Source organism: Fistularia commersonii, chromosome 29 (genome assembly GCF_037954325.1).
Source record: "Fistularia commersonii isolate RoL2024-O1a breed Wild chromosome 29, RoL_Fcom_v1.0, whole genome shotgun sequence".
Lineage (NCBI taxonomy): Eukaryota > Metazoa > Chordata > Actinopteri > Syngnathiformes > Fistulariidae > Fistularia > Fistularia commersonii.
This window is the reverse complement of record NC_141312.1, coordinates 10,546,515-10,572,500: the sequence shown is the minus strand read 5'-3', so window position 1 is coordinate 10,572,500 and position 25,986 is coordinate 10,546,515. Positions and strand designations below refer to the sequence as shown.

Below are 25,986 nucleotides of genomic sequence, written 5' to 3'. Positions count from 1 at the left end.
CATTATAAGCTATTTGCCATATGGGACATGAATAATGGCCACATCTGTTTCCATTTCAATTTTTTTTATTTTTCATGGGCTTAAGCCTTTACATGAGCTTGCAATGTCCTGCTGGTTCATTGTTAATTCCAGGCTTCACTTGATTTATGGATGTACAAAAATCCAATTATTACAAACTAAAGTATCTGCGTCTTGACAAATCCCCTACAGAAACAGTTAAAGACTTACATCAAATGTCATGGAGATTTGGAATAGAAGCTTAAAACTTTCTATGTGCATTAGCTTTTGTGATTACGTCTGTCTTTCATGTTTTCTGGGGGAAATGTGTGTGTCTCTATATTACTTAGGTCTTGATTTGCAGATGTTCCTTTTTTCTAAGTAAGACCTCTTCACTGTGGATTTTTACAAGTATTATTAACAGCTAATCTCCTTTAACCCAGATTATTTTCTTGTTTTTGGCCGTTGTAATATGCTTCTTTGTAGAAGGAAGAGGCAGTTGGGGAACAAAAGCATTTATTAGTTAAATGTCAAGCTTGTTTTCTGTTATTCTCGACGACTAGCCTGGTCTCATCCCCTGGTTCCTCCTCTTGTCCCATGAGTTATTATTGTCTGGTTAATTCACTTGACAGGAATTTGTTGGGAAATATTCATGATATGGAAAGATGATGCTATGGACATATCAGTCTCACAAACATGCCACATTTCAATAACAATGGCTGAAGGAGATGGTAGAGAAGAACAAAACATTTTGTATCTCCAGTTTTTGGTTGGTAAATTATCCAGAAATATTGTTTAAATCTCCATCACTAAGTAATGAAGGTTGCAACTATGGCGTGGAGTAGAACATTGGTAATTCCTCTTATGTTAGTTCTTTATGGCAGAAAAATGTGTTGATTGGTACATTCAGAAACTAAAACTAAAGAATAAGAGGGCAGAAAGTCATCCTCAAGCATTTAGTGTTGGGTGGCAAAAACTTAATACATCCGCTTTTGCAGACATTCACAGGTAGTACTTAACTTTGTTTCTTTAATGGACAAGTTATCAATAGGTCTTAATTTTTTTTTGTATTTTTGTCTTTTACTTATAATCATTTCAGTGTGTTTAAATGGAGATTGCAGATACTCAATTCTTAGTATACCAGAGCCCGGCTGGATCTTCTCTCAGAGAATACTCGCTGATGTTAGTATGACGTCACTGACTCTCAAGCTGCTCCATGAAAGGATTTTGATGTTTCAACTGCAAATAGTGGCTCAGTGGAGTCATTCTCCGGTATAAAGGAAAAAAAAATGATTGACAGACATATGGACTCTGAGATTTTAGTACAAGCTGACCAGATGAAACGCAGACTGTCTTTTCAGACCACCTCTATCTGAAGAACACTTGACCTGGGTTGTCTTGTGACCTCCATTAAAACGGGATTACAGCATGAATGGTTCCACAGGAATGGAGCCCAGTGCTGTTTGGATCTTTTCCCAACTGAGGGCTCCTACTCTTGGACTTTACTGTAGTACTGTATCCTGGGGCTAAAGAATGGTCATAGTTGAAATTGTAAGGGGGTGGAAAGATGAAGAAAATGTGTGTGATGGCCGCATGTGTGCATTGAGATGTTAGGATGAATCATTGAGGGGGTTGGGGTTGTATTGGCTCTCAGGAGGTAGATGTGTGGTTTTCTACATATCAAAGGCTCTTGCTTCCATCCCACCCCCACCCTGTACCTCCCATGGAGTGCGAGTATGTGTGTTTGTTCTCTTAGTAAGCTGAGTACTGACACACAGTGCTCAACAGTGCTGATTGAGACTCGCCATGGGAGATCACAGTGTTTTGCAACATATTTTTCTATTTATATGATGTGCCTTCTGAAAGCCACATTTTTACATGTGTAATTTGTTTGCCTGTTAATCGCGAATTTTGGCTGTTAAAAAGAGATATTGGCACACGGGGCACACAGAAAAGTAAAATGCCTAGAGTCTAAAAATTACACATTTCTGTTCTCTAATCAGCCATGTCAATGCTAATCTTTCATTTTAATGTACCTCTTAATATGTCTTTGAAGGTTCTCAGTCATCCAGATCATGGCCAATAGTCCTTTCCTTGAATTTCAAGAATTACAAGAAAAAGAATCTCAAGTCCACTTGCCACTATAAGATTTGACAATATTTCTTTTCCTTTCCTTTTATCAATATCTTAACTGATCTTTTGTATCAATATTTCAATGCATTGTAGTGGTCATTTCATATTGTTTTAATTATGATAATAGCAATACTGATAAATATGATTATTATTATTAGTAGTCGTAGCAATAGTACTTGTATATTATATAAACCAAAAAAAGAAGCAAGTAAGGCCAATTTCTCAAAATCTCTTAATGAACTGGACAACACTTAGAGTTTTACTTACAGTTTGATAGTTTGTTCATGTTCATTGCTATTCAGATAATTTAATCCCCACAGATACCCATCAGCATACTTTACAGTTTGCATAGTCTTGAACCTTCCATATCCATTTATCCAAGGCAGTCCTTTGCTTTGTTGCTTTTTATTGGCAATGGTTCTTTTGTTAAGAATATTAATTCATGACAATTTGACTGGGTAACTCATTTTTCATGGACGATATGAAGCTTCATGTAAATAGATTTTAGCCTCCCCAGCCATAACTCTTAAAATTAGGAAAGCAACCAGACTACAAGATTAAGAAATAGTTTTCTTGTCCACATTCATCCCCACTCTGCACACATCATGTTAGATGGCATTTCAGTAGAAGTTTAATTGTTCAAAAAAGAAGACTATTAATACAGTGATAGGACTCTTAAAGTAGACAGCTGACGCACTTATAGTGATGTCTAAACAGACCTGAAACATGGTAATTTTGATGTGCAAGAGAAAAAAAAATCCAGGAATCGAAACAGAGTGCAAGATGCAAGATGCGTTTACCTGCATGTAGTGCTTCAGAGTTCCAGGTTTCTGTTCTTCACTAATATCCACATTAATGAATCCTAATTTTACCCTGCTAAAAATCATTTTGCTTGCCCCTCTTTCAGGAAAACACAACCAGATCACCTGCTGCTCCCATTACCTGTTTCACTTGAAGTTTCCTTCCTAGTTTAGTGAAAAGCCTGAACAGTTCAACTTCAAAGGTTTACATTTCACACTACCACATATTTTTTTGCCATTTACCCGCTATTAAAGCTGACAAGACAACTCTAAACCAAAAGGATTATTGTCAGTATATCTTCTTCTTCCACTTTAGGCTGAGCCCATCAGAGATCGCCACAATGAATCAACTTCCTCTCAAACCAACTAACAATGTACTCTTTCTCTAGATCTGTAAATCTCCTTTTCGATCTTCCTCTACACTGCCTGCCTGGCAGTCCCAACCTATGTGTTTTAATGTGTAAGCCATGCATGTACATTTGAACCAAGTAAATAATTTTGCAAGTACCTGACCGATATGTTTTTAAATAGTGGCATTTACCGGTTAATACTATACTTTTGTCTTTTATAAATGCCAAATATGTAATCACCTCGCTTAAAAACAATTTTTCGCTCAGGTGAATTTCATTCCATCCATTTGTCTGTCTTTTCTTTTTTCCTTTAAACCTGGCCACAATGTTTTAATATTATTTGTAATCCTTCTCAGAGTTTTTTTCCTGTTCATCTTTTTTCTTTTGATATTTTGATCCCCCGTATTTATGTGGATTATGGCGTGAAATAAATGGCAAATAAACTGACCATTACTGACTTATAAGTTCAACATAGCACTATAAACACATAATAAAAAGTAGTTGAAAGCTGTAAATGAATTCCTGATTGGGATTTTAATTGAAAATAAGATATAATTGACCTGTAGGAGCAATTTTCGATTCAAGGATCAGCAAGTTTACATTTAAAGCTGTTGGCATTTGTCCCCTTTGCTATACTGTGGCAGGCAGAGCCAGCCAGTCTTTCCTACCCTGTCTTCCTGTGGATTCAGGCAGTCCTACTCCTCCAACCTCCGCAGTGCTTCCTCCTATCCCAGGTACCATGGCCTCCTTGCAGGCACAAGCCAGGCCAAGCTGAGAGAGACAAACGCAACATCGCTACATCAACAAACTTCTCTTTGAAGCATATTCAGAGAATCTGAGATTTCCATTCACCATGGATCTCTGAGATAGCTGACTTTTTGGCTACCTATTATCCCATTGTGGGCTGAGTACCCCGATCCGGAAAAGTTTCGTATTTTACCAATTTAAGCAAAAGCAAACCAGTGAAGTCAGTCTGCTTGCTACTGCTGAGTTTAGTCTGCCATGCATGCATAAACATGCTAAATAATCTGAAGATCACAACATTTCCCTTTCTGTTGCTGCTTATTATGCTTCATGATCCTATCCATACCTCTATCAAATAAAACCAAATGTAAATAAACAACATGAGACTTTTAACAAGCCAAAAGTGCTTTCAAACTCTACCAACGTGTATTTCAATCCCAGTGTGATTTTAGCATCTTAACATGCGTTCTAAGAGGTCCTTACGCCCCACCATTCCCGACCATAAGGTCAGTGCTTGCAGCAGACAGATGTCCTTGTAGAAGCGCTTGCTAGTTGACATTTGCAGTTAACCCCCTCTCATATGATTTGTTTGAGGCCTGCATGATACCTTTAAATGGAATGTGATTTTCAAAATAAATCTTAATTAACAAATGGCGTTAATTACTGTACACCAAAATCTCTTGTTTCACTGTTAATAAGATGATTGGCTATGTTACCTTCATTTTCCAATAAGGTGAATCTAGATGAGTCTGACATGCCATTGGATTCCTATGCTTATCTATTTTTGTTTCTAGCCTCTGAATTTGATTAGTGTAGCAAGGTCCAACTTACAAGTGGTGGACTAATGCAGGCTAAGACAAATTATATGAATATTTTTACAGCAACTTGAAACCGTTTTTCTTTTTGTCTTCACTTAGCAGATCATGCTTATTGCTAATTCCACCTGAAAGATGCTACCGCCAGTCTCTGAAACCATTTCCTTCAAATACTGAAACTCTGTAAGATACATTTTGAAAATCTGGAAATAAATTTGGATGGTGACATAATATATTAACAATAGAGATGAAAGACAAGCCCTTTCACAAATGAACCATAAACCTGAAATCATGCTAACTTTACCCTTTGGCTTTATTTGTGAAAGCAAATATCAGAATAAATCAGATTGGACATTAACGCACTCTAACCAACCACCTCTGTAAAGGCTATAGGAACTCTGAAACAATATGCTCTCATATTAGGAGTTCAGATTTGGCTCCCTTTGGCTAGGCTGCCCTCTAGTGGTTGTAAACTTACTAGTACACATCAGTGCCCAACACCAGTTTTCATATTTTAATCCTCATATTATATTAAGGGTCAATTTGACCCATTGGGTCAATGGGTGAAATTGGTCAAATTGACTCTAAACATAGTATGAGGGTTAAACTGAGACATCTGGTTAAAGCCTATGATAAGGATATTTTTATTCCATTCATTGTATCGACTGTCATCGTAGTTGGAAGTTTCCAGTCTCTCGTGGACACTTGTCTGGAAAATATAAATATTTTTTTCTGATTTATTACAGCACAGTAAAGATTACACCTGATGCACCAAGCTGATGCAAAGTCCCTTGCGACTCCAAAAATGGCCCTCTGAATGCTTTCAGGCTCTTTGCTTGCTTTGACCCTCGACATCCTCTCCGACATCAACCAATAACACACTCAAATTATTAAGAGTATCCTTTGTCCCTGCTTATTTGCTTCCTTCTCCATCAGGTTCTCTCACTCGCTGATGCTTGGCCCATCAGGCATGCATCCGACAGGCATCCCTCACCCAGCAATAGTTCCACCTACAGGCAAACAGGAGCATGAACAGTATGACAGGGGCATGTATGTGTAAGTATAATTTGACCTATATGTTTTATTTTCACTCCTCACAGTTTATCATTCTGTACTGGCCTTACAACAAATGCCTTATTCTTCTCAGTTACTGTCCTGTTTTTTCACATTTATACAATTTCTATGAAATGCAAAACTTCTTCAATGCAAATTAATTTGGATGTATAGAATAACCTTACATTGAAATGGCTGACTAAGTGGAGTAAAAACAGTGGTCATTCAAACAAAAAATGCTTGCATTTTAAATGTCAGTATTTTAACAGACAAAAAATGCCAAAATGTTTGTCATTTCCCCTATATAATTTTGAAGTGAAAATATAGAAGTTATCACAACTATATAAAACAAGACATATTTAATTATTGCAATATAGATATTACATTTAAATCCTGGTTTTTTCCATGCCTAATATTTCCTTTCAGTCTCTATGAATGATTATTACACTAACCTGCATAGGGTTTGAAAAAGAAATTGCAAATTTCTTCCCTCAGCCATCTTTCCTACTTAATCTGTTTCCTCATCCCTCAGGAAGCCGCATGTGGAGACAAAGCGGGAAAAGGAGCCCAAGAAGCCGGTCATCAAGAAACCACTGAACGCCTTCATGCTGTACATGAAAGAGATGAGGGCAAAGGTCATCGCAGAGTGCACATTGAAGGAGAGCGCCGCCATCAATCAGATTTTGGGACGAAGGGTAAGAAATGCACACACATTAGGTATTTTACTAATCCCATTTTCAGGTCATACAGTTTTTTTTCGCACATGAAGAACATTGGAGGGATTTTTTTTTTTTTTTAAAGAAGTTGCATTTGTACGTGTGTGTGCATGTTTCTCCAGTGGCATGCGCTGACCAGAGAGGAGCAGGCGAAGTACTATGAGTTGGCCAGGAAGGAGAGACAACTTCATATGCAGCTCTACCCAACCTGGTCTGCCAGGGACAACTATGTAAGGCTCTTCCTTTTCATCCGTTGCTGTACTCATATTTAATGAATGGTAGTTGGTAGAAATGTCAGTAAAAGTGAAGTAAAACAACCTTAGTCGTGTTAGAGAGCTTCTAGCCTGCACCTGAGCTGTAGAGGGAGTCATTTTCCATAAAGATGAGAAGCCATATGGCTGCTTCAGGTATAATGGTTTGCATGTTTACTAAAATGGAGGAAATGTGCTGTTTAAGTACTGGTCATCAAGGATGTGATTACTTGCTTTTTCGTTAACAATTCGGCCTACATTCTGGGATACCAGCCTTTATATTCATGAAGCTTTTCAGAAATTAAGATTAAATAATAAGAAACACAGGGCACATGTGTTTTGAGAAAGTGGGCAACCCTCTGTCAACTGAGAAGTGGATTTCAAGCAGGGATAGACGCAGCACCATCCTCCACTTCTGAATGCAGCTTTGTGGCTTGAAATTTGTATGAAAACCTTATTTGGGTTAATCTAGAGCAGTTTGTCATTGCTGGGATGGATTCCTTTTATGTTTTTTTTTTACCATTTAATCAAGAGGTTCAGTGAAGAAAATGATTATAATGACTATGTATCAAAAATGTAGTCACTCGCTGCATACATTTACAAATATTACTGGGACTACTACACAATCTTGCTGATGAGCATTAAATGTCTGACATAACAAATCATAGGCATTTTCAGCTTCAATGACTGCACATAGTGCTGGCATATATTATTTTAATTTGTTTTTTCAATCATTGATGGTTTAATTTATGCATTTAATTTTTTGTGTTGTTAGTGCTGATTGAACAAAGCATAGGTACTCAGCCAACCACTTGACTTTTTTGTTCTCTGGTGTGACTCCCCTGTAAAAAAAAAAAAATATTCAGTTAAATAAGTTTCCCAGGAGGCTGACCTTTCTTGTCAGAGCTGAAGAAAGTTTAAATTTACTCTAAACCTGCCTTAAAAGTCCTGGCCCCTTTACAGAATCAAATGACAACAGTTTTTTTTTTTCCCTGAATACAAGACGATCGTAAAGCTATACTAGCATGTGTTTAAGAGTATCTCCTTTGGTCTAATGTATTGCGGGATGTGCTGTATCTGGGCTTCTATGTGCCTCTGACTTGTCAGTTTGCTGTTGAACTCTTGCAGGAGGCGGGCCTTAGCGGGGTCGCAGGGGAAAAGAATAAAGCTGATTGGGTAGGGATACATCTTAGGGTGGATTTATGCCTCTGTGGTGGAAAAAAAATGGAATGTCGAACAGCTGCATGAGAGGGATTGTGGGTAACAGTGCAAAGTTTGCATGCGCTTTCCAAAAATCTCACGCATCAGCCAGCCAAACAAGGCAAGAAATTGCTAATGCTGAAGGAGTCACAAATGCATTTCACCAGGTATTGCATGTTTCTATGGTGATAACTGTCTCCTCAACTTAACTGCAAACACGCAGAGGAATAAATCACCCCCTTTTGTTCAACTAACAGAGAGCAGAGGCGCATGGTTGGCCTCACTGCTGTATGTTTTACTTAAATGTGTACTTCTGGTGGGAGGCATCCTTTTATACATTTTAAAAGTACGAACCCTGACTATCAGTTTAGTCTGTCAACAATGACTGCTTATATGGCTTTAAAATCATAATGACATCACTGGGTGAATTACAGACTGCTTTTTGGTCAGACGAGAAACCTGCCTGTTGAGAGCTGACGTGTGTATGCTTTAATAGTTGACTTTGTCTCTTTTCATTTGATGGATCTGATTCTCCAGATTTGCAGGCATGAAACCGAGGTTAATGTGATATATTTGCCTGGCAGTGCCATAAATTAACTCCTTGACAGCTTATCTGTTATGCAAGATCTAGAATAAGCTTTGACATTTTGTTTGTTCATGCATTTTATTTTATTTTATTTTCATTTCATTTTAAAACTTCAAGCTGGCAGCACAGCAAAATACAAATTGATGCGGTTTTGCAAAATAAAGGTTCAAAAATTCTCCTTAAAGACCTATTCTTAAAGCAACATCATGTGTATGACGTTTTTTTCCAGCTTAAGTCAATTAAGATCATAGTTGTATAAATTTAGTTAGGTGCTTTTTATTTTGTCCTTAATGGAATTAATTCCAAAATTCACACATCTGTACTTGGAGATTACATTTTTACACAATATTATTATGGTTTGCGGGGCTCATACTATTACATATTAAATCTTACCTGCTGTAAGTGCTTGTAATGATGGACATACTGTGCATTGTAGTACTTGAGAAGAGAGTCTTTTATCATTAACTTCAACATCCAAATTTTAAAAAAAGGGAAATAATTCCCTTCTGGTGAAGAACAGTAAAATATTTTTTGTCCCTCAAACATATACATACCATTCCATAGCACAATGTTCTTCAATACATTGTTCTTCTCTTTAGGCTAAAAAAAAACCCTCATCAAACCAGATTTCGAAACAGGAAGCAAAGTTCCTTAGATAGTGATGCAGATATGAAAGGTTCCACTAACACAGCCTTACTAGTGCATCCTCTCTTATACTGTACATATTGCCGACCTTCACATGGGCTCAGATACAAACAGACAAAGCCAAGTTAAAGTGAAGGTGTAAGAATAGATAGAGGTATTCAACAGTGGTCCTTGACCCCTGGTGGGTCTGCAGAGGTGCTATACCATTGTGGGGGGTGTGGAGTGGCGTTGATGATGAAGATGATGAAGAAGTGATGGGCAGGTTTGGTGTCCAGAAAAGTAACACAGAGGGACATGTGGTGATAGATTTTATGAAAAGGATCTAAATGGTTTGATTTTTTCTTCCAGAGCAGGGGAAGATTGGAATCGGGGCAGGAGTGCACAGGTTAATAACACCTTGTGTAGGCAACATAATCTGAAGGAGATTGGTGACTGTAATGCAGTGGTAGAAGTTTAGCTAGACAGATACGGTACTGGTGTTTTGGATGCCTCTGGTGGCAAGGAAGATGAAGGGGACAAAAGAGAGGACAAAGCGGTGTCATCTGAAAAAGGTACAGCGTTGCGTAACTTTCAGGGAGGAGTTGAGAATGGCTCTGAGTGGTCAGGAGAAACTTCCAGATGACTGGACAACTGCCGCTAATGTGATCAAGGAGACAGATAGGAGAGTGCTTGGTGTGTTTCCCGGGAGAAAAGTAGGTAGGAGACTAGGTGGTGAAATGAGTAAGAGCAGGAGTGTAAACATAGAAGAGGTCAGCTAAGAAGTAGTGGGAACAAAGTAGACTGGAGTACAAGGAGATGCAGTTTTGGCAAAGGCCAAAAAAAGAGGGTATGATAACCTGTATGATACGTTGGGCCGTAAAAAGGGAGAGACAGATTTATACATAGAGAAAAAGATATAGAAAGAGATGGAAAGGATGTGCTGCAGGTTGGGTGATTTACGATAGAGTGATTGGAAGATGAAAAGTGTTCTTTGAAGAATTGATAAATTCTGAAAATGAGAGAATGAAGACCCAAAGAGATGACCATAGAGGACCACAAAATAGCAGAGATTAATAAAGGTAAAGTGAGGAGGGCACTCAGTAGGATCAAGCATGGAAAGGTGGCTGATCATTGGAGGTAAGGAAGTGTCGAGGAGAGATAACAGTCAGGTTTTTGACTAGACATTCAACAGGATCTTAGAGAGTGAAACAATGCCTGAGGTATGGAGGAGAAGTGTGTTGGTGCCAATTTTTAAGAACAAGAGAGACATGCAACTAGAATGGAGCAAAAATTAATAACCCATTTAACAAAGTAGTAGAAAATATTATAAATATTACAAATATAATATTTTCTAGAAGAATTATGATAGTGAAGAACAGAGGGTGCTGCATTGTGGTATTGTAGGTCAAGAAAAGGCAGGGTGCTGACAAAACAATGTGGCACTGTATGATGATGTCTGGTGTGGCAGAGAAGTATGTTAGAGTGGTGCAGGACATGTATGACAGCTGTAAGAAAGTGTTGAGGTGTGTTTTAGGTGTGAAAAAGGAGTTGGATGTGGGGACAGTGTCAGGGTTCAGGTTTGCAATGTTCATGGACAGGTAGACAGATGAGGTTAGACAGGAATCTCCATGAACAATGATGTTTGCAGATGACATTGTGATCTGTAATAAGAGCAGGTAATAGATGGAAGAAAGTCTGGGAGAGGTGGAGGTCTACTCTGAAAAGGAGAGGAGTGAAGGTAAGCTACAGCAAGACAAAGTATTTTTGTGAATGAGAGACACCCAGGTAGAACATTGAAACTACAGGCAGTAGTGATAAAGAAGGTGAAGGATTTTACTTCCAGAGCAACTGAGTGCGGAAAAAGAGATAGCGAATGCTGTATATTTGTAGAAGGATGCTGAGGCGAGGCAATAGACTTAGAAGACCAAGGAGAATATTTACGGATACAGTGAAAGAGTGAAAAAGGACATGAAGTTAGTTGGTGTGAGAGAAGAGGATGCAGAGAACAGGGTGAGATGAATGCAGATGATTTGCTATGGCGACCCCGAAAGAGAACAGCTGAATGGAAAGGCTTTGTGATCATATCTTTGTGAGCAACTTTGATGTAACCCATTCAGTCAGCCTCACGAGTGGAGCAACACATGGGTTTAGAAAATACTTTCAGAATTTTCACTGATAAAATTCATGGTTACTGTGCTCAAAACTCCCTATCGAAACAAAATGGTGTTATAGACCCAGGGGCAGTTTTTGTCCCTATTTCTTCTTCTCACTCCCCCTTATCCTTTATTTAGTGAAAACGGCCACAATTTATTTTACTTGTTCCTTGCTTGAGTATAACATATTGAACATGAATATTTCTTCATTGGGTTATTGGCAAATATGAGTTGAACACTGCAGATGGTGGTGTGAAATTCCATTCTCACCACTATATCCAGCTCTCCCTGAATAAAAAAAGACTCCATCATTAAAAAAGATGAAATAAGCAATTTAATCACTATTTTAATCTGTTTTGATCTATCTCTTATTATTCCCTCCTGTTTCATAAAATGGCCCAGCATCCCTAAAGGGTACATAAGGCCATAACTCCCTGTTACATTTCCAGTATTGAATGCTCTACCATGAAGGTAGAAACTATAAAAAATATTTCTTAGTCCTGTAAATAGGCTGGATTAATGCTGAGAAAGTAATAGGAGATATAATACCAAAGGCATGGTTATCATCTGATTTATGAGAAGTGGCTGCATAAACACAGTTACATTAATGTTTTTCCGTTTGATTACTGGCTTACTTACTTGATTACTTGATTACATAATGGTGGATTTACTGTGAAATAACCAAATTTAATATCTTGGATTCTTATATACAAATATCATTACTCTATTGACATTAAATATTTCTGATAGTCAGGTAAGCCAACTGACTGAAATATATCTATTTGTGTCTGTATGCTGATACAAAATATTTATTGACATTTATATTATCATTTTTACTCTTCATCCCTGATAAGTATAAAGGTTTATGGTGATATTAAAAAGCGAGGTTAGGTGACTTTGGAGAACAAATGATTTACAATTTTGTTTCTTCTCTCTTTTGACCAAAGGACAGGAAAGACTTATTTTCTTAAACCTGTGTGAAGCCTTTGTGAAACTGTTTTTATGGATTAGATTTGCATCATTTGTTTTCTAGAATTTGTCCCACTTTTATTGCTTATTAGATGTCTGCTTTGGTCTCAATTTTCTGTCCTTTGATTATCGCAACATTTTTCTCTGTTCTTTAAGGCTCTCACTTTCAGTTTCAGGTTCTTCATAACATCCAGACCATTTCAAGACTTTTGCACTGTATTTCAGTTAAAATTTCAGCAAACAAGCATGTTGAGCTGAGAAGCCAGCAAGAATCATCTAAAAATGTGTCAGAAATTCTAACACAATTCAGCCGTGCACCTTCATTTTTTTACCATACATGGCTGATTTTGTAAATTGTTTCCCTGCTTAAAAAAAAAAAAAACAAATCTTAAGTTTGCAACAAATTCTTCATTTCTACAACTGAGCTTTTATTCCCCTCAGGGCAAGAAAAAGAGGAGAAAACGGGAGAAGCAGCAAGACTCCAACACAGGTAAACACCCACTATCAAAAAAAATAATCTTTGTCTTGGATGAAACAAAGACTGATAACGACTAAGTTCAAGATCAGTTTTGCATTGGTGTTGCTGATATGTGTAAGGCGGGATGTCCCTTAACATTGTTGCCCATGCACAAAGCATTTTCCACATAACCTTCATTATAAACATTTGTATCCCTTGTGAAAAAAATGCCTTTCTTTTCCTGTCTTTTAATCATATAATATGATAATGATAGTATTATAGGGCACACAGGCAGCTGTTGTATAAAGGTTGGTAGGAAAGCAATAAGAGTAATGAGGCCCTGGTAGTCCAACATAAATGAAGCAGCTTGACCCATAACTGAACTTTAAGAAAACTGCTAATGAGCTGTGTTTAAAAAAATAAATAAATAAATAAATGAAATAAAAACAGGAGTAAACTGTTGGCCCTTAGAATGTATTGCTCGATCTGTAATTGGAAACACCTCCTTTAATTACTGTGTCACAGGTAACCCGGGTCTGCCTGCATTCTCAGTGCATCCTAACAGCTTGTCACCAGGATGTCAGACTTGTTCAAAAAAAGTGATGTCTGTGTTTGGCTGTTTATTCTGTGGGTCTGTTAATGTTTTGCTCTGCTGTATCTGGCTACTAACTGTTTGACTTGATTTCTTTCTCTGTATTTACAACTGTTTTGATGCTTCTCCTTTCGAGACCACTCTTTTTGTGTCTCTTTGTTTCTGTTTATTCTGTTCCTTTCCCCATTCTTTCTTTATGTCTCCTACCCGTCTTTCATGTCTAACGATTCTCCTGTTTTTTTCTTTGCCTTTGCTTCTTTTTTGCATGCTGTGCATTATGCTTAGACCCGGGCTCTCCTAAGAAATGCCGAGCCCGCTTTGGCCTCAACCAACAAACGGACTGGTGTGGCCCCTGCAGGTGTGTACCAGACATCCACCATGACCCCCACCCCATTGTACAGAATGTCTGCGGTCCACAATTCGCTCACTTCTCCTTTGGGTAGTCATCCATTCATTAATGCATTTCTACCACCAAATTAAAATACTTCTTCCAAGGCAGATCTACATTGACACCTGACGAAGTTCATTAATTTTTGGAATTAACATTAGATTAAGTGGCAAATTCTAAGTTTCCATTTCTTGTCTGATCTGCCTTGGCAGAATACATGAAAATCCAGCCTGAGCTTTGCATGCCCCTCTGCCTCTAACTCACTGCTCTGCACAAGCTACCATTGCAAAATGATATAAGCCTTTAAGCAAATATAATAAAAGCCAACCCACAAATGTATTTTTTATTGTATTTTTGTATTTTCATGGCGGTAGAGTGGTTAGAGCTGCCACCTCACTGCAAGACAGTTCCTGACTGGATTCCAGCTGGGGCCTTTCTGTGTGGAGATTGCATGTTCTCCCAATGTCTATGTGGGTTTTCTCCAACAATCCAAAAAATGCAATTGGTAAATTGAAGAATCTAAGTTGTCTGGAAGTGTGAATGAGAAGATGAGTGGTTTGTTTCTAAATGTAGCACTGTGAATAGCTGGTGTACAGGTCCTGGGTGTACCCTGCCTCAACAAAACCCTTCGTGCAGGATAAGTTGTATAAATAATACCCCAACTACCCAGATAGTTTGCATCTTGATGATTCAAAAATCAGTCACAATAGTTAGTTTCCATCCAATAGTTTTATATTATAAGAGATGAAATACTTTTTTTTTTTATTAACTTAATAGTATGTTCCATCGCCATTAAAAGTAGTGGAAGAATTAGTTTATCAAAAAAGGCAGCAGAACGCAACACAAAATTGAATAATTGTTTTTACAATAAAAAATAAAAGACTATCAGCCAGAAAAGAGAGGCGTACAAGGCGAGTGAGGATAGTAGATAGACTCAGAAATGAGTCTATCAGAGAGACATATGTAAAGTATTTTGGAGATAAAGTCAGGCAGGCCAGACTGAGATGGTATGGACATGTGCAGAAGGGAAGATAGTGAATGTATTGGGAGAATGATACTGAGGTTGGAACTGCCAGGCAGGAAACCCAGAAGAAGACTAAAACGGAGATTTATGGATATAGTGAGAGGACATGAAGTTTGCTGGTGTGAGAGAAGATGATGCAGAGGTTAGGGTTAGATGGAGGAGGATGATTCACTGTGCGGACCCATGAAGGGAACATCTGAAAGGCAAAGAAGAAGCTTCCATTTAAATGTCATTCTCTGCTAGAGTACAGTATCAGAAGACATGTTCCACTTTATTTTATGTTCATGACTGAGTTGTTATGAAGCCATAGGGTTGAATAAGGTTGTAATGTTAATATTTGCGTCATAATGTGTGTGTCATATTGGAAACACAGGTAAGAATTCAAGGGAGTCACCTGAGCTGGAATTTGAATATGTAATTGTAGGGCTAATGTTTATGCTGCGTTAGTTCACTTTAACCAATGCTTGGGCGGAAGTGGCTGGGACAGGCTTTGGGTTAGAGACCTTTTTGGGTGAGTTTCAGTGTGCATATGGATCTAAGAGTATGTGTGTGTTGATCTGTCTTTGGACAGCTCTCAGCATACCATTATGTGTATCTTGGGAAAATCTCAGTACAGCATTATGAGTAGGTGAACATTTCTGTCTGAAAACCCTTCCTTTGTTCTGTGAAGGTGTCTCCAGTTTGACCAGGATGGCATCTTTGACCCCTATCTCAAAGCATCCATCTTCTCTGGCCAGAATGCTGTCATTGGAATGGCCCTTGTGCTTAAGTGGACTATGGGGTCCTGTCCTGAAGAGGTGGCTTGCCTGTTTTGGGGCATCTATATTTGCAGATGTTGCTCTGTCACATCAATGGAGAGGTCATCACAATCGTAATTTCACTTGAGAGCATACACTGCATTCTGGACTATGTTTCAGGTTGTTCTGTCCTTGGAATACATTCATTATTGCCATATGGTGTTGTGGGGCTTGAAATGTATCATTGAAATGTATTCGATGATATTACAAGCCCTCCCAAGTTTTTCAGAAATAACAGCAATGTATGGTAGTATAGTATTCCATTTGTTTCTTTCTTCCTCATGTTTCATTTGCTTTTTTCAGTTGATTTGTTTTTGCAAAGGCTCAATTAGGGTAGCCACAGGATTTTAGGGCTTTTCTGACAGGGAAAACCTCTGGTTTCCTTCCCTCAGCCAGATTCTTTGTCAGGATTTTCTCCACCCACCTTGATGACCTCTAGTTTGTGTTCTAGAAGTTTGTAAGAGTTAAATGAATACAGATCAGTGCATGTCAGTTTTTGGAAGTTCCTTGTGCCCAGGCCTCTGTCCTGTAGACTTGTGTACTGTAGAGTCCCAAGAAAGGCATTTTGTCATCAATGACATCCTACTTAGTGAATCTAATGTGAGTGTCAACCATGTTGAAGTATGCCACTTTAACTGCCACCTTTTTCTTTATTTTAACCCATATGTCATCCACATACTTGACCCAAAGTGATAGTACTGTGCCCCAGAAAGAGACAAAGTGCCCTGCTCTCTACCTCTTCCATGTATAGGTTTTGCTGCTATGGGAGACGCTTGTGAGCCCATGGCACTTCCATACTTTTGTCTGAAGAAGCAGCCGTTGTACTACAAAATTGGTGGTTTGTAAGCTGAGGTCCAGCAGGGCGCCAGTGAATCCCATTATTAGGTTGGGTCTGTTGGCCAAAGTGTTTCAACCAACACTTTCGCAGTTGGTTCCTCATCACTATTACTGCATCTGTTAAGGATTTTGATGACCTATACTTGGTGAGACAAAGCAACCTCTGCACAAACGGATGGTCCAATATAAGAGAGCTACCACTTCAGAACAGGACTCTCTGGACCATTTACATCTCAAGGGCAAGGGCCACCCCTTTGAAGACAACAATGTCAATATTCTGGCCAGAGAATGGTTTAAGAGAATTAGACAAGGAAGACGAAGAAGCCACCCTTGTCTAACTGTCGAGACCTGCACTGAACGGACAGAAATTTTCACCTACCAGTACTTACAATGCTGTACTGAGATTTTCCTAAGAAAACTCAATATATACACACCCTCAGGTGTGGTTGCAACTCACCTGGAAATTTCAACAACCCAAACCAGATCCTGGCTACTCCTGCCCAAGCCTCAGCCATAGTGAACAAATGGACCTCTTTTCTTTTACATAACCTACATAACAGCCCTTAAAATTACCTATTCAGATTCCAACTCAGGTGGACCCCCAAATTCTTACCTTTGTCCCCAAAACAACACACGCACTTAATGATGCACACACGGACTTAACAACCCCAATTAATCCTATTGCTGCATAGCAACTCACTCATGAACATGATGCAACCTTTACAAGATGTACTAAGACCAATGCCCAACCCCAGCAGTTATGTACTGGATACTTCCCCCTTGTGGTTTTATTGCAGCACCACTGAACTATGTTCTCGAATAAACAGCTCAGATCAATGGTCTAAAAACAGAATGTCTCATTGTATGCCATGAAGTACAAGCCTATAAAGTTATTACAGCAAAACGATTCATCAGTTTTTGATTCAGAGTGAAAATCAGTAAAAATGCTCAGTCTTGGAGATGAAGAATGAAGCCAGCCCTTAAGCCATCCCAAGGATCTGTCTTTACCCAACTTCTTGTCCTTTTCTATGGTACCGGAGCCAGAAAGTCTCTCATCCCACCTCCTCTGCCAGATCTTTGAGTCTTCTGATTGGAGCCTGTGATGCCAAGAGACTTAAAAACCCACAAAATGGATGCCCACTGTTGACAACTTCTTCTGGATGGTTAAAAGAAAGCCCTCCACCCAGATTTGTACTTTCTTTTTTTGTCTACCCTCCTCCCATTGGCAACTTGGCCAAGATACATTTTATAGTGATGGTAGACTGGAGGACTATGTTAGGCTGAAACCTGCAGTTAAGGTCAGGAGGGACTATTCCTTCCTGCCATGCTTCACAAACTGAAAGTGGTTCTGTGTTGCTGTTGAGCTGTCCCATTTTGCCTCACACATAATCGTATCTAGTACTCCTGGCAACAGGTGTTGGACTTGGTTGTGGTGCAATCTGTATGAACAGCTTTGGACCTAGAGCAGACAATAGCAGATTCGTACCATAGATGCAGGATCAGGAGTTTGGGAAGGGTTTCATACATGTCCCTGAAAACTATGCTAAATTTTCCTTTGCCATGTTTCACCATCAGCCCGCATGACAGTCCTGTTGACCACAGCTTGTTGTACACCTGCAGTGCTTACACTTGTGGTCTAACGCCACTCCTACTCTATTATCACTGCTTCAGAGATCACTAGGTTTTTCCGTCCTTCTAGGATTACCTTTTTCTTTGGTTCCTCATCCAAGACCTGCCCTACCCTGCTGTGGTAATCCAGTGATCTTGGATACTTTTGAAATGTGATGTTATTTGAGAGTACTGCAGATACAATGAACAGGAAGACAGACTTACATCTTGATAGTGAACAAAACAGAAAACAAGCTGACACTCCAAAATTCCATCAAGAAGCGTAAGTTACTTTTTTTGGGCATGTGATTCACTGTGGTAGACTAGAGAAAACAGTCATCACAGGCAAGATAATTGACTCATGGCTCAAGAACATCACAGAAATGACAGAGTTAATTCTGGCAGAGTGGACATTACAGTTATCACTTCTGACTCACACTACAAAGAGCACTGGTTCAATTTAGCAGGGAGTTAGCATGTTCTCCCTGGTCTCTGGTTTACTCACATTGTCCAAAAAGGTTCATTGGAAAAATTGGGAAAATTGAACAGATGTGTGAGTGAGAGTGAATGGTTGTTTGTCTCTATATGTGGCCCTGTGATTGACTGGTGACTAGTCCACTGTATACAGGGAGTTTTCATGTTGTCCCCATATCTGTGCTGGGTTTTTCCGGGTTCTTCGGTTTCCTCCCACAGTACAAAAAGGTTAACTGGGAAAAAAAATTGGTAAATTGGCCCAAATCAGTAAGTGAGTGTATGGTTATCTGTCTATATACGTGGCCCTGTGATTGACTGGCGACCAGGCCAGGGTGTACCCCAACTCTCGCCCAATGACAGCTGGGATAGGCTCCAGCATCCCTCACAACCCTAAATAGGCTAAGTGCTAGATAATGGATGGATGAAGTCTGGCAGAGGCAGTTAGGGAAGCAGAAGGCAGGAAAGAATGGCAAAGGATCCTGGGAATCCCAGCATAGCTACTGCGACACCTGAAGTGAAGAAGTGTTTTCACATACTTTTCACAAACTCCCAGTGGGGTCGGATAATTGCAGGCACCTGAGCCCTTTGAAATGCCCTCAATTCAACTCAGAAGTTGACAGTAAAGCGAGCAGTCTTGCCTTATTTAGCAATTGCATGTTGGTATTACATCAAAATCCACATGGTCAACCAACTACCAACTATTTGTGTTTTTTGAAATCTATGGTCTTTAAGGTTAGACTGTATAATTTTATAACATATCTACTGCAAGTAGGAAACCATGAATGCTCTTGAGAAAAATGTCCGTAAGATAAGATGGTACTTTTTGATTCCCATAGGGGCAAGTCGTTGTCACAGCAGTGCAACAATAACCGTATCAATAAATATGAATATAAATAGAAAAATAGAAAATAGAAGAGACATATGCTAAGCCCTATCGGGATTGGGGATCCAGATAGGACTCAGGGATAAATTTAACTTTGGCAAGTGCTTAATTCCTTGTAGTTGGCGTTGGTTAATATTTTACGATTATATTATGTGAGATCATCTTGATACACCAACAAATAAACTTAGTCAAGGCATTAATTAGTTTGAAAATTATGAAAAAAATTGCTGTGATGCAGCAAAACCGCTAAGTTCCTAATAGGCATTTTTTTATGCATTTCATTCAGAATCCAATGATAAACTTGCTTAGGATGCTTCAATCCAACTAGACTAGAATTAAATAGAATGTGCCTTGATATGTCTGAGAGTGGGAAAATTTCAAAGTAGGGTAGTATTGTAAAAGGTCTTACTCACTTTTTACAGGGCAGTGGTTGTGTATAACAGGGGAAGAAATTGGTAAATTTTCCCCATAACCAAAGTTAATCAGTCATGCACTCAGCATATACAGTATATGAATGTGCCTATACTAATATTTCTTTTTGTCATTTGACATCTGTTGATTGGTGATGACCTCAGTGTGAATGCTACATCTTTGCTGAAGCCTGCTGACGTTTACCATTCACACTTTATTCACAGATAACTCTCTCTGACTGTCCCTAGGAGGAAAAAGAAGTGCATTCGCTACCTTCAAGGAGGAGGCTGCCCCAGCCCAACTTCTTCAGATTTAAGTGCTATTGACTCTCCCCTGTCCCCATCCTTAAATCGTCACCGGCTATACCAGCAACAGCATCCTCTGTCCCCTGTATGCTCCCCTACTCCAACCTCCCCTTCACCACGGCTCCCCTTGTCCCCACCAATACACACACGCTCACACACGCACTTATCTACAGAGCAGTATGCCAGCAAACGCCGTGACTTCAATCACACCACAGCCAAACACACACACTCACGCCTGGAACTGTCTGGCAATCAGATGCATGGTGCAACAACAGTGCTGTCAGCCTCCAAGGCTGCAGGACTTTCTCTCAAAGTCCTAACAGAGACTCAGTGATTGTGAAGGCCTCCTTTCAAATCCACCCACCTCAGTTTCCCTGAGAACCAAAAATATCTCAATCATGCCTTTATTTTCACACTCATCTTTGCCTCATTATGCCCCTAGTTGGATTTAAAGATATATGCAGAGCTTGGCTGGGAGGCTTAAGATCACCAGAGATACTACACTGGATCCATTAAAGGCCAAATTTCGATCAAGACTTCTTCTTTCTCCCAACTACTGTAAAGCAACTCAATATTCAGATATTCAACCATATTTGTAAACCTAAAGGTCTGACAATACAAGATGTGCCAGATATTTGTCATTGGTGTTAATTGACAAATGCATGCTAAATTTTATGAATTAGGTATTATCAATGTTAGCGAGTTTTTTTTTTTCTCAAAGAAAAACCACTTTTTGGTAGCAAACTTCTATTTTAATACCTTTTCGATGTAAGTCTATGAGGGGTATGTGAATGCAACACTATTTTGTGTATGAGGATGTCTTATGTAGATGATAACAGTCCAGTCAAGTCAAGCATGGTCTATTGGTCCATTCAGGAAGGTCCTATCATTCACACACACACACCCCTCAACAAAAAAAAAAAAGTTTAAGAATGCAGGATACTCCCTGCACTACCGAGGCAAATCTGCCCTACAGGTGAAATCCCAGTGGAGGCTGAATAATAGGAAATCAAGTCAACATGACTTCTCAAGTTTCCAAAGCACCTGGCTTGTTGTGGAGTTAAGATGCATGTTGCAGAAGACTCACCTTCAGATGTTACTTTTAGTACAGAGAAATGTAAACCAACAAAAAAAAGCCTTCTAGCTGTCTCCCCTCTATATTCTTTACATATTGCCCTCATTACCTAATTTCATTTAGATGAAACCATCCAAGCAGAGCAATAAAAATTCAGACTTGTGACACACACCTCGTTAGCGAATAGATGGTGAATTCATCCCTTCTCTAAACATTTTATGCATTTCGTTTCTTTCCCAAATTACACCATGATGTCTTCTTCTGCAGCCCTGGAAAAAATGAAACAAACAGTTGAAGAATGAATTGACATAAGTAATCCCAATTCACATTAGATGATGCATTTTAGGCACTTTTAGGTTGTCAATTTCTTGTTGTATAGGACAGGGATGCTACATTTTTATTTCTTTTAGTGACCATTTTGCAGCTCTCTTTACTCGTCTGAGACCAAATCGGTATGGTTATTTTTCAATGTGTTGTAAAGATTTATAAGTGATGAAATTCCCTATTAAATTTTTTATGTTGTGAAAAAAATAAAAATCTTTTAGTCTCGTTTTTTTATTTTAAAGCAATACATTGTTTTGAACTCTTGTGTTGGTCCTTACCTTTTATGTCAAATGTTACTATGTATGCCTTCAAACATTATTTTTTCAATCTTTCCAGTTAATGAAATAATGAAAAAACTGGCTGAAGAGAATTTCCTGTATCATTGTCAAGCTGGCAAACCAAACACTTTCCAGCAGCTTTGGTTTCTCTCTAGCAGGTTATTGTTGTATTAAAGTTTAAATTTGAAGATACACGTCAATTGTTTTAGTTCTTGGGGACCCCTATTTCTTACAAATCTCCCTGCTGTATTAACTTGTTTTTGTTTTGATGTATTAAAGTTGTTTATATACCTTTTTCATGTTTACAGTAGATCTACAGTTTTGTGTGAGAATATTCCAAAGAATTTTGATATTGAAATAGACAAAGGTCACGCTCATCGAAGAATGACAAACACCAACCTTGTCATACACTTTATTCATTCCTTCAGGATTATGCTAATGATGAACAACAGACTTAAAGTAAACGTTTTCCAATTCAGTTCGACATGAATTAGGGATGGGGATATCCAGCATTGTGCGAGAACACACAAAGAACTTTCAACTTCAATGGACTTTAAAATGATTTCAAGTTTAAAAGTCACTATTTTTCTATTACCAGCCTTCTTCTCCCTTGGTACAGTTTCATAGAATGGATGCATTTACAGAGCAAAAATAAAATATCCACCCTCATTTCCATTGTCAGAATGCCATTTTATTTATTCAATTAACCTATAAGAAAAACACATCCAGTAAAAAAAGACAACCATAGTGATTTATCAGGAAAATATGAAAAGACTGCTTTCTAAATTTTCAGGATACAAAGCTGCAAAACCAGAACTATGGTGCTTATATCAATACACAGGATGATCAGGTGGAAACAGAAAATGACCTTTATTTAAATTAAAGACACCACACAGGCAAGTTAAAATGATCATGCAAGTGATATAAAGGAACTGAGGGGAGGGGTAGGGGGTCTAAATATACTAAATGTAAATATTAACAATTATGAACAACACCAGTGCAACCAGTTAGCAGAGACATTCCTATTCAGTGTTAGGGTTGGCAGGATCATCGCTCTTACTTCTCTTCACACCACTGGTTCTCTTTGCGTACCTAAGGACAAGAAAGACAGGGATGGTGGGTGAGTTCTATAATGCTTGAAACTGAACCTGGACTGATTCGCCTTGTGAAAAAAACGTAAAATTCTTCATGTATTGGCACATTTTGCTCTTTGACACGATGGGAAAGGATGGGATGATTACCTGGGCTTCTTCTTCCTCTGTGAAATCATTTTTGATGTTGAACGTCTTCCTAATCTCCTCTGGAGTTTTGCCTTTTATCATATTGGCCACTGTCTTGCAGGTGACATCTAACAGGCCTTTGATATCCAAATAATTGGCGGCCTAGGGCAGAAATCACAACAGTGACACAAAGAAAATACCAGCACACACACACACGCACACACACACACACACACACACACACAGCCATTTGCAGAAAATGAGTAATCAAATAAATTCAGCGCTACTAAAAATTTCACATCACTAGACTACATACCAGGAATGTGTTCAAGAATGCGGCTGGATAAACATCAACTGTTCTAATTTTTGGTATATTTTTACTTTTTATTTTTCTAAACAGATGTCAGTTGTTGACATTAAATATTTAAAATAAATACATTTTAACAACTGAAACAATGAATCTTGGCTGATCTAAATTTGTGTCACAAAAAAAAATGTCTAATTATAATGTCTAATTAACCACTAATTATGCTGTTAACTTACACTGAGCGCATGGTAATTGTTATCAGATCAAAAAATACATTTAAAAATAATTTTAACTTTTTCCAAATGTATGACTGTCTCTTGAGCAGTCTTTTTTTTTTAGTTGTGCACTTTTGTTTACCTTAATTTGTCTCATGCAGAGCTTGATTTTAAGAAGTAGTAGTCAGAAATGTGTTTAAGTGTTGGGTTAAAAAGCTATTTTCTATCATAGCAGCAGTATCAGAACTTTGAGCATTAATTGACTGCAATTGAAAAATGCCTGATAAATCATTAGATAAATTATTTTTAGCAATTAAAACTGGCTATTTATCACTATATCATTACTTTGAAGGTTTAGTACTCACAGCATTGAATGCCAGACATATAAGAACATTTTAAACCTCTTGAGTCAAGAGTATTACATATAAAACTAGTAATTTACATCAGGGTTACAGAAATCAACAAGTTTTTGTTACAGCATTCTTTTAACAGTCTTACTTGTTCTGCTACGTTGGGCTAGTTTAGTTGCACAGTGACTGACTTCGTATTTTTGAAGTTACCTCGATAGTTGTTTTTAAGCTGCTTGCATTCCACAGCTATGAAGCCTGATGATGCCTTTGGTCTAAAATATACGGTATAAACTTGCCTTCTTTGAGTTTAAACAAAGTAAATAATGATAGTTAAAACTATTTACCAGAATGAGTTCAAACAAGGTGCCCTGGTCCACTTTGAGGAACTCTTGGTCCCATACAGGAATGTCATCTGTCCTCTTCTCCTTGTTTTCATCATCCTCAGGTGGAGGAGGATCATCTTTGTGATGAGTGCACCACTGGATAACCTAAGGGGAATTATTAAGACTTTAGCCAAGAAGGGCAAGAAAAGTCATAGATGTACCGCATTTCAAATTTAAACTGTGCTCTTCTTCCAGTCCTACAGTGGGCCTTGGTTGTGTAGCAGAATGTTAAAAAAACGGTCTGAAGCCCAAGTTGGAACTTGTAATATAAACAGACTGAACTTTTGAGCTATCTGATTGTACTTCAACACCTTCGTTGTCAATTAGCGGGTTAAATCAGTTACAGCTCTAGAACCTTAAACAAAACCACCTACTCTTATAAGCTCATAATGGGAGGTGTGTACATGTGTGACATATGAATACCTTCTTGAGAATGGCAGCGTTCACGTTCGGGAGGGGAACTGGATCATCGTCTCCTTCGTCATCCATTCCCAAATCTATCCCATAAAACAATACAAGTTATGCACTGTAGACTTGAATCCGTGAAGAAATGTAACTAGGGAGCTTGAAACGGATGTAGAATCTGAAGCGTGTTAATGGTCGCACCTTCTAACATGGTCTTGATCGTGACAGACTGTTTAGCAATCTCTACATCCACTTCGAATATTTCCCCATCGGAGCTCTGAAGTTTGATCGTGGGCATTATCTGGGGAAATGGAAACAACAAGCACAATATAGTATTCTAAAACAACTTAATAAGTCCCGCCAACGAACCATTGAAAGCTGGTAGTAGGCGATGATGATAACACGACACACTGCTCAACGTTGTCTCGTTCATCGTGGAACAAGTCCAGGAAGATGTTACAATATTACCGCGATCGTGAAGTTGCCCCCCAAAACACAGTAAAGGTATGTGTTCACATTGAACTGAAGCGCAACATTAACACGAATACAAACGTGAGCATAATATGAAGTCAGCGGGAAATGCGTCGTTACCTGGAAGACCGATTCAGAAAGTTGTTGACAACGCAAACGTTACCGCGAAGCTAACTAATAAAACATTGCAGCTTCAGGCTGTCGCAGACTCCGCGTCAGTAAGGCTAACAATGTAGCACTATGGCCAAAAGGCTAATACTACGTCGTAAAGAAAGACAAATTGTGGTCGAGGGTGAACCGCGTCACGTACGCCGATGTTTTTTAATCGGCCGGCCGAGAAAGCATAGTATGAAGAAAACGAGTGAACGTTAATCATGCAGCAAGCTATCCGCACTGCTAGCATTACTATGCACATTGCTAGCAACAAGGCTGAGCGTTACTGTAGGACCCAGCTATGTCAGTTAGGCCTGTTAGCCACCACATTTAAGGATAAAGACGTTAACACATTGTGACATCAATTTGACCTCAATATCCGTCGAGTGAAGAAAAAATCTTAAATACAAGACGCCCATTGGCGACACTACGTACCGTTTATGTTTTACACAGAAGATGATGGTACTCTACTCGGTCGCAGGGCCTGACAGAAATGGACACAGTTGGGGTGTCACCGTCCAGATGAGGTTGATAGGCTGCCACCTAGCGGACATAGGCCGTATTGCCCTCTGCTGGAGGGAGAAGGGATTGGCCGTTTGGGTGTTGCCGTACAGTATTTAAAACTCCCCTCGACCATT

The 25,986-nt window shown here is 38.8% G+C and overlaps 2 protein-coding genes across 19 annotated transcripts in view; one reads left to right on the top strand and one right to left on the bottom strand.

Annotated features, from left to right (window-relative positions):
* tcf7 (transcription factor 7) overlaps positions 1–21,779 on the top strand; it is a 62,378-nt gene extending 40,599 nt beyond the window's left edge. For 2 of the 18 annotated variants that reach the window (XM_086176894.1, XM_086176893.1), the window contains exons 6-13: positions 3,925–4,014; positions 5,776–5,895; positions 6,425–6,587; positions 6,731–6,838; positions 7,988–8,035; positions 12,833–12,881; positions 13,726–13,798; positions 20,111–21,779. In XM_086176894.1, the coding sequence (XP_086033020.1) occupies positions 3,925–4,014; positions 5,776–5,895; positions 6,425–6,587; positions 6,731–6,838; positions 7,988–8,035; positions 12,833–12,881; positions 13,726–13,798; positions 20,111–20,501 (1,042 nt within the window). In that variant the 3' untranslated portion in view covers positions 20,502–21,779. Of the gene's footprint in view, positions 1–3,924; positions 4,015–5,775; positions 5,896–6,424; positions 6,588–6,730; positions 6,839–7,987; positions 8,036–12,832; positions 12,882–13,725; positions 13,799–20,086 lie in introns of all 18 variants that reach the window. The other 16 variants (XM_086176897.1, XM_086176896.1, XM_086176900.1 and 13 more) reach the window with 11 other exon arrangements.
* A 734-nt stretch (positions 21,780–22,513) lies between these two features.
* On the bottom strand, positions 22,514–25,907 carry skp1 (S-phase kinase-associated protein 1). The gene is made up of 6 exons (XM_086176912.1): positions 25,784–25,907; positions 24,926–25,025; positions 24,743–24,816; positions 24,281–24,424; positions 23,086–23,226; positions 22,514–22,936 (listed from the first exon to the last, which is right to left on the bottom strand). The coding sequence occupies exons 2-6, from the start codon at positions 25,020–25,022 to the stop codon at positions 22,901–22,903; spliced, it is 492 nt and encodes a 163-aa protein (XP_086033038.1). The 5' UTR covers positions 25,023–25,025; positions 25,784–25,907; the 3' UTR covers positions 22,514–22,900.
* Positions 25,908–25,986: the final 79 nt, after the last annotated feature.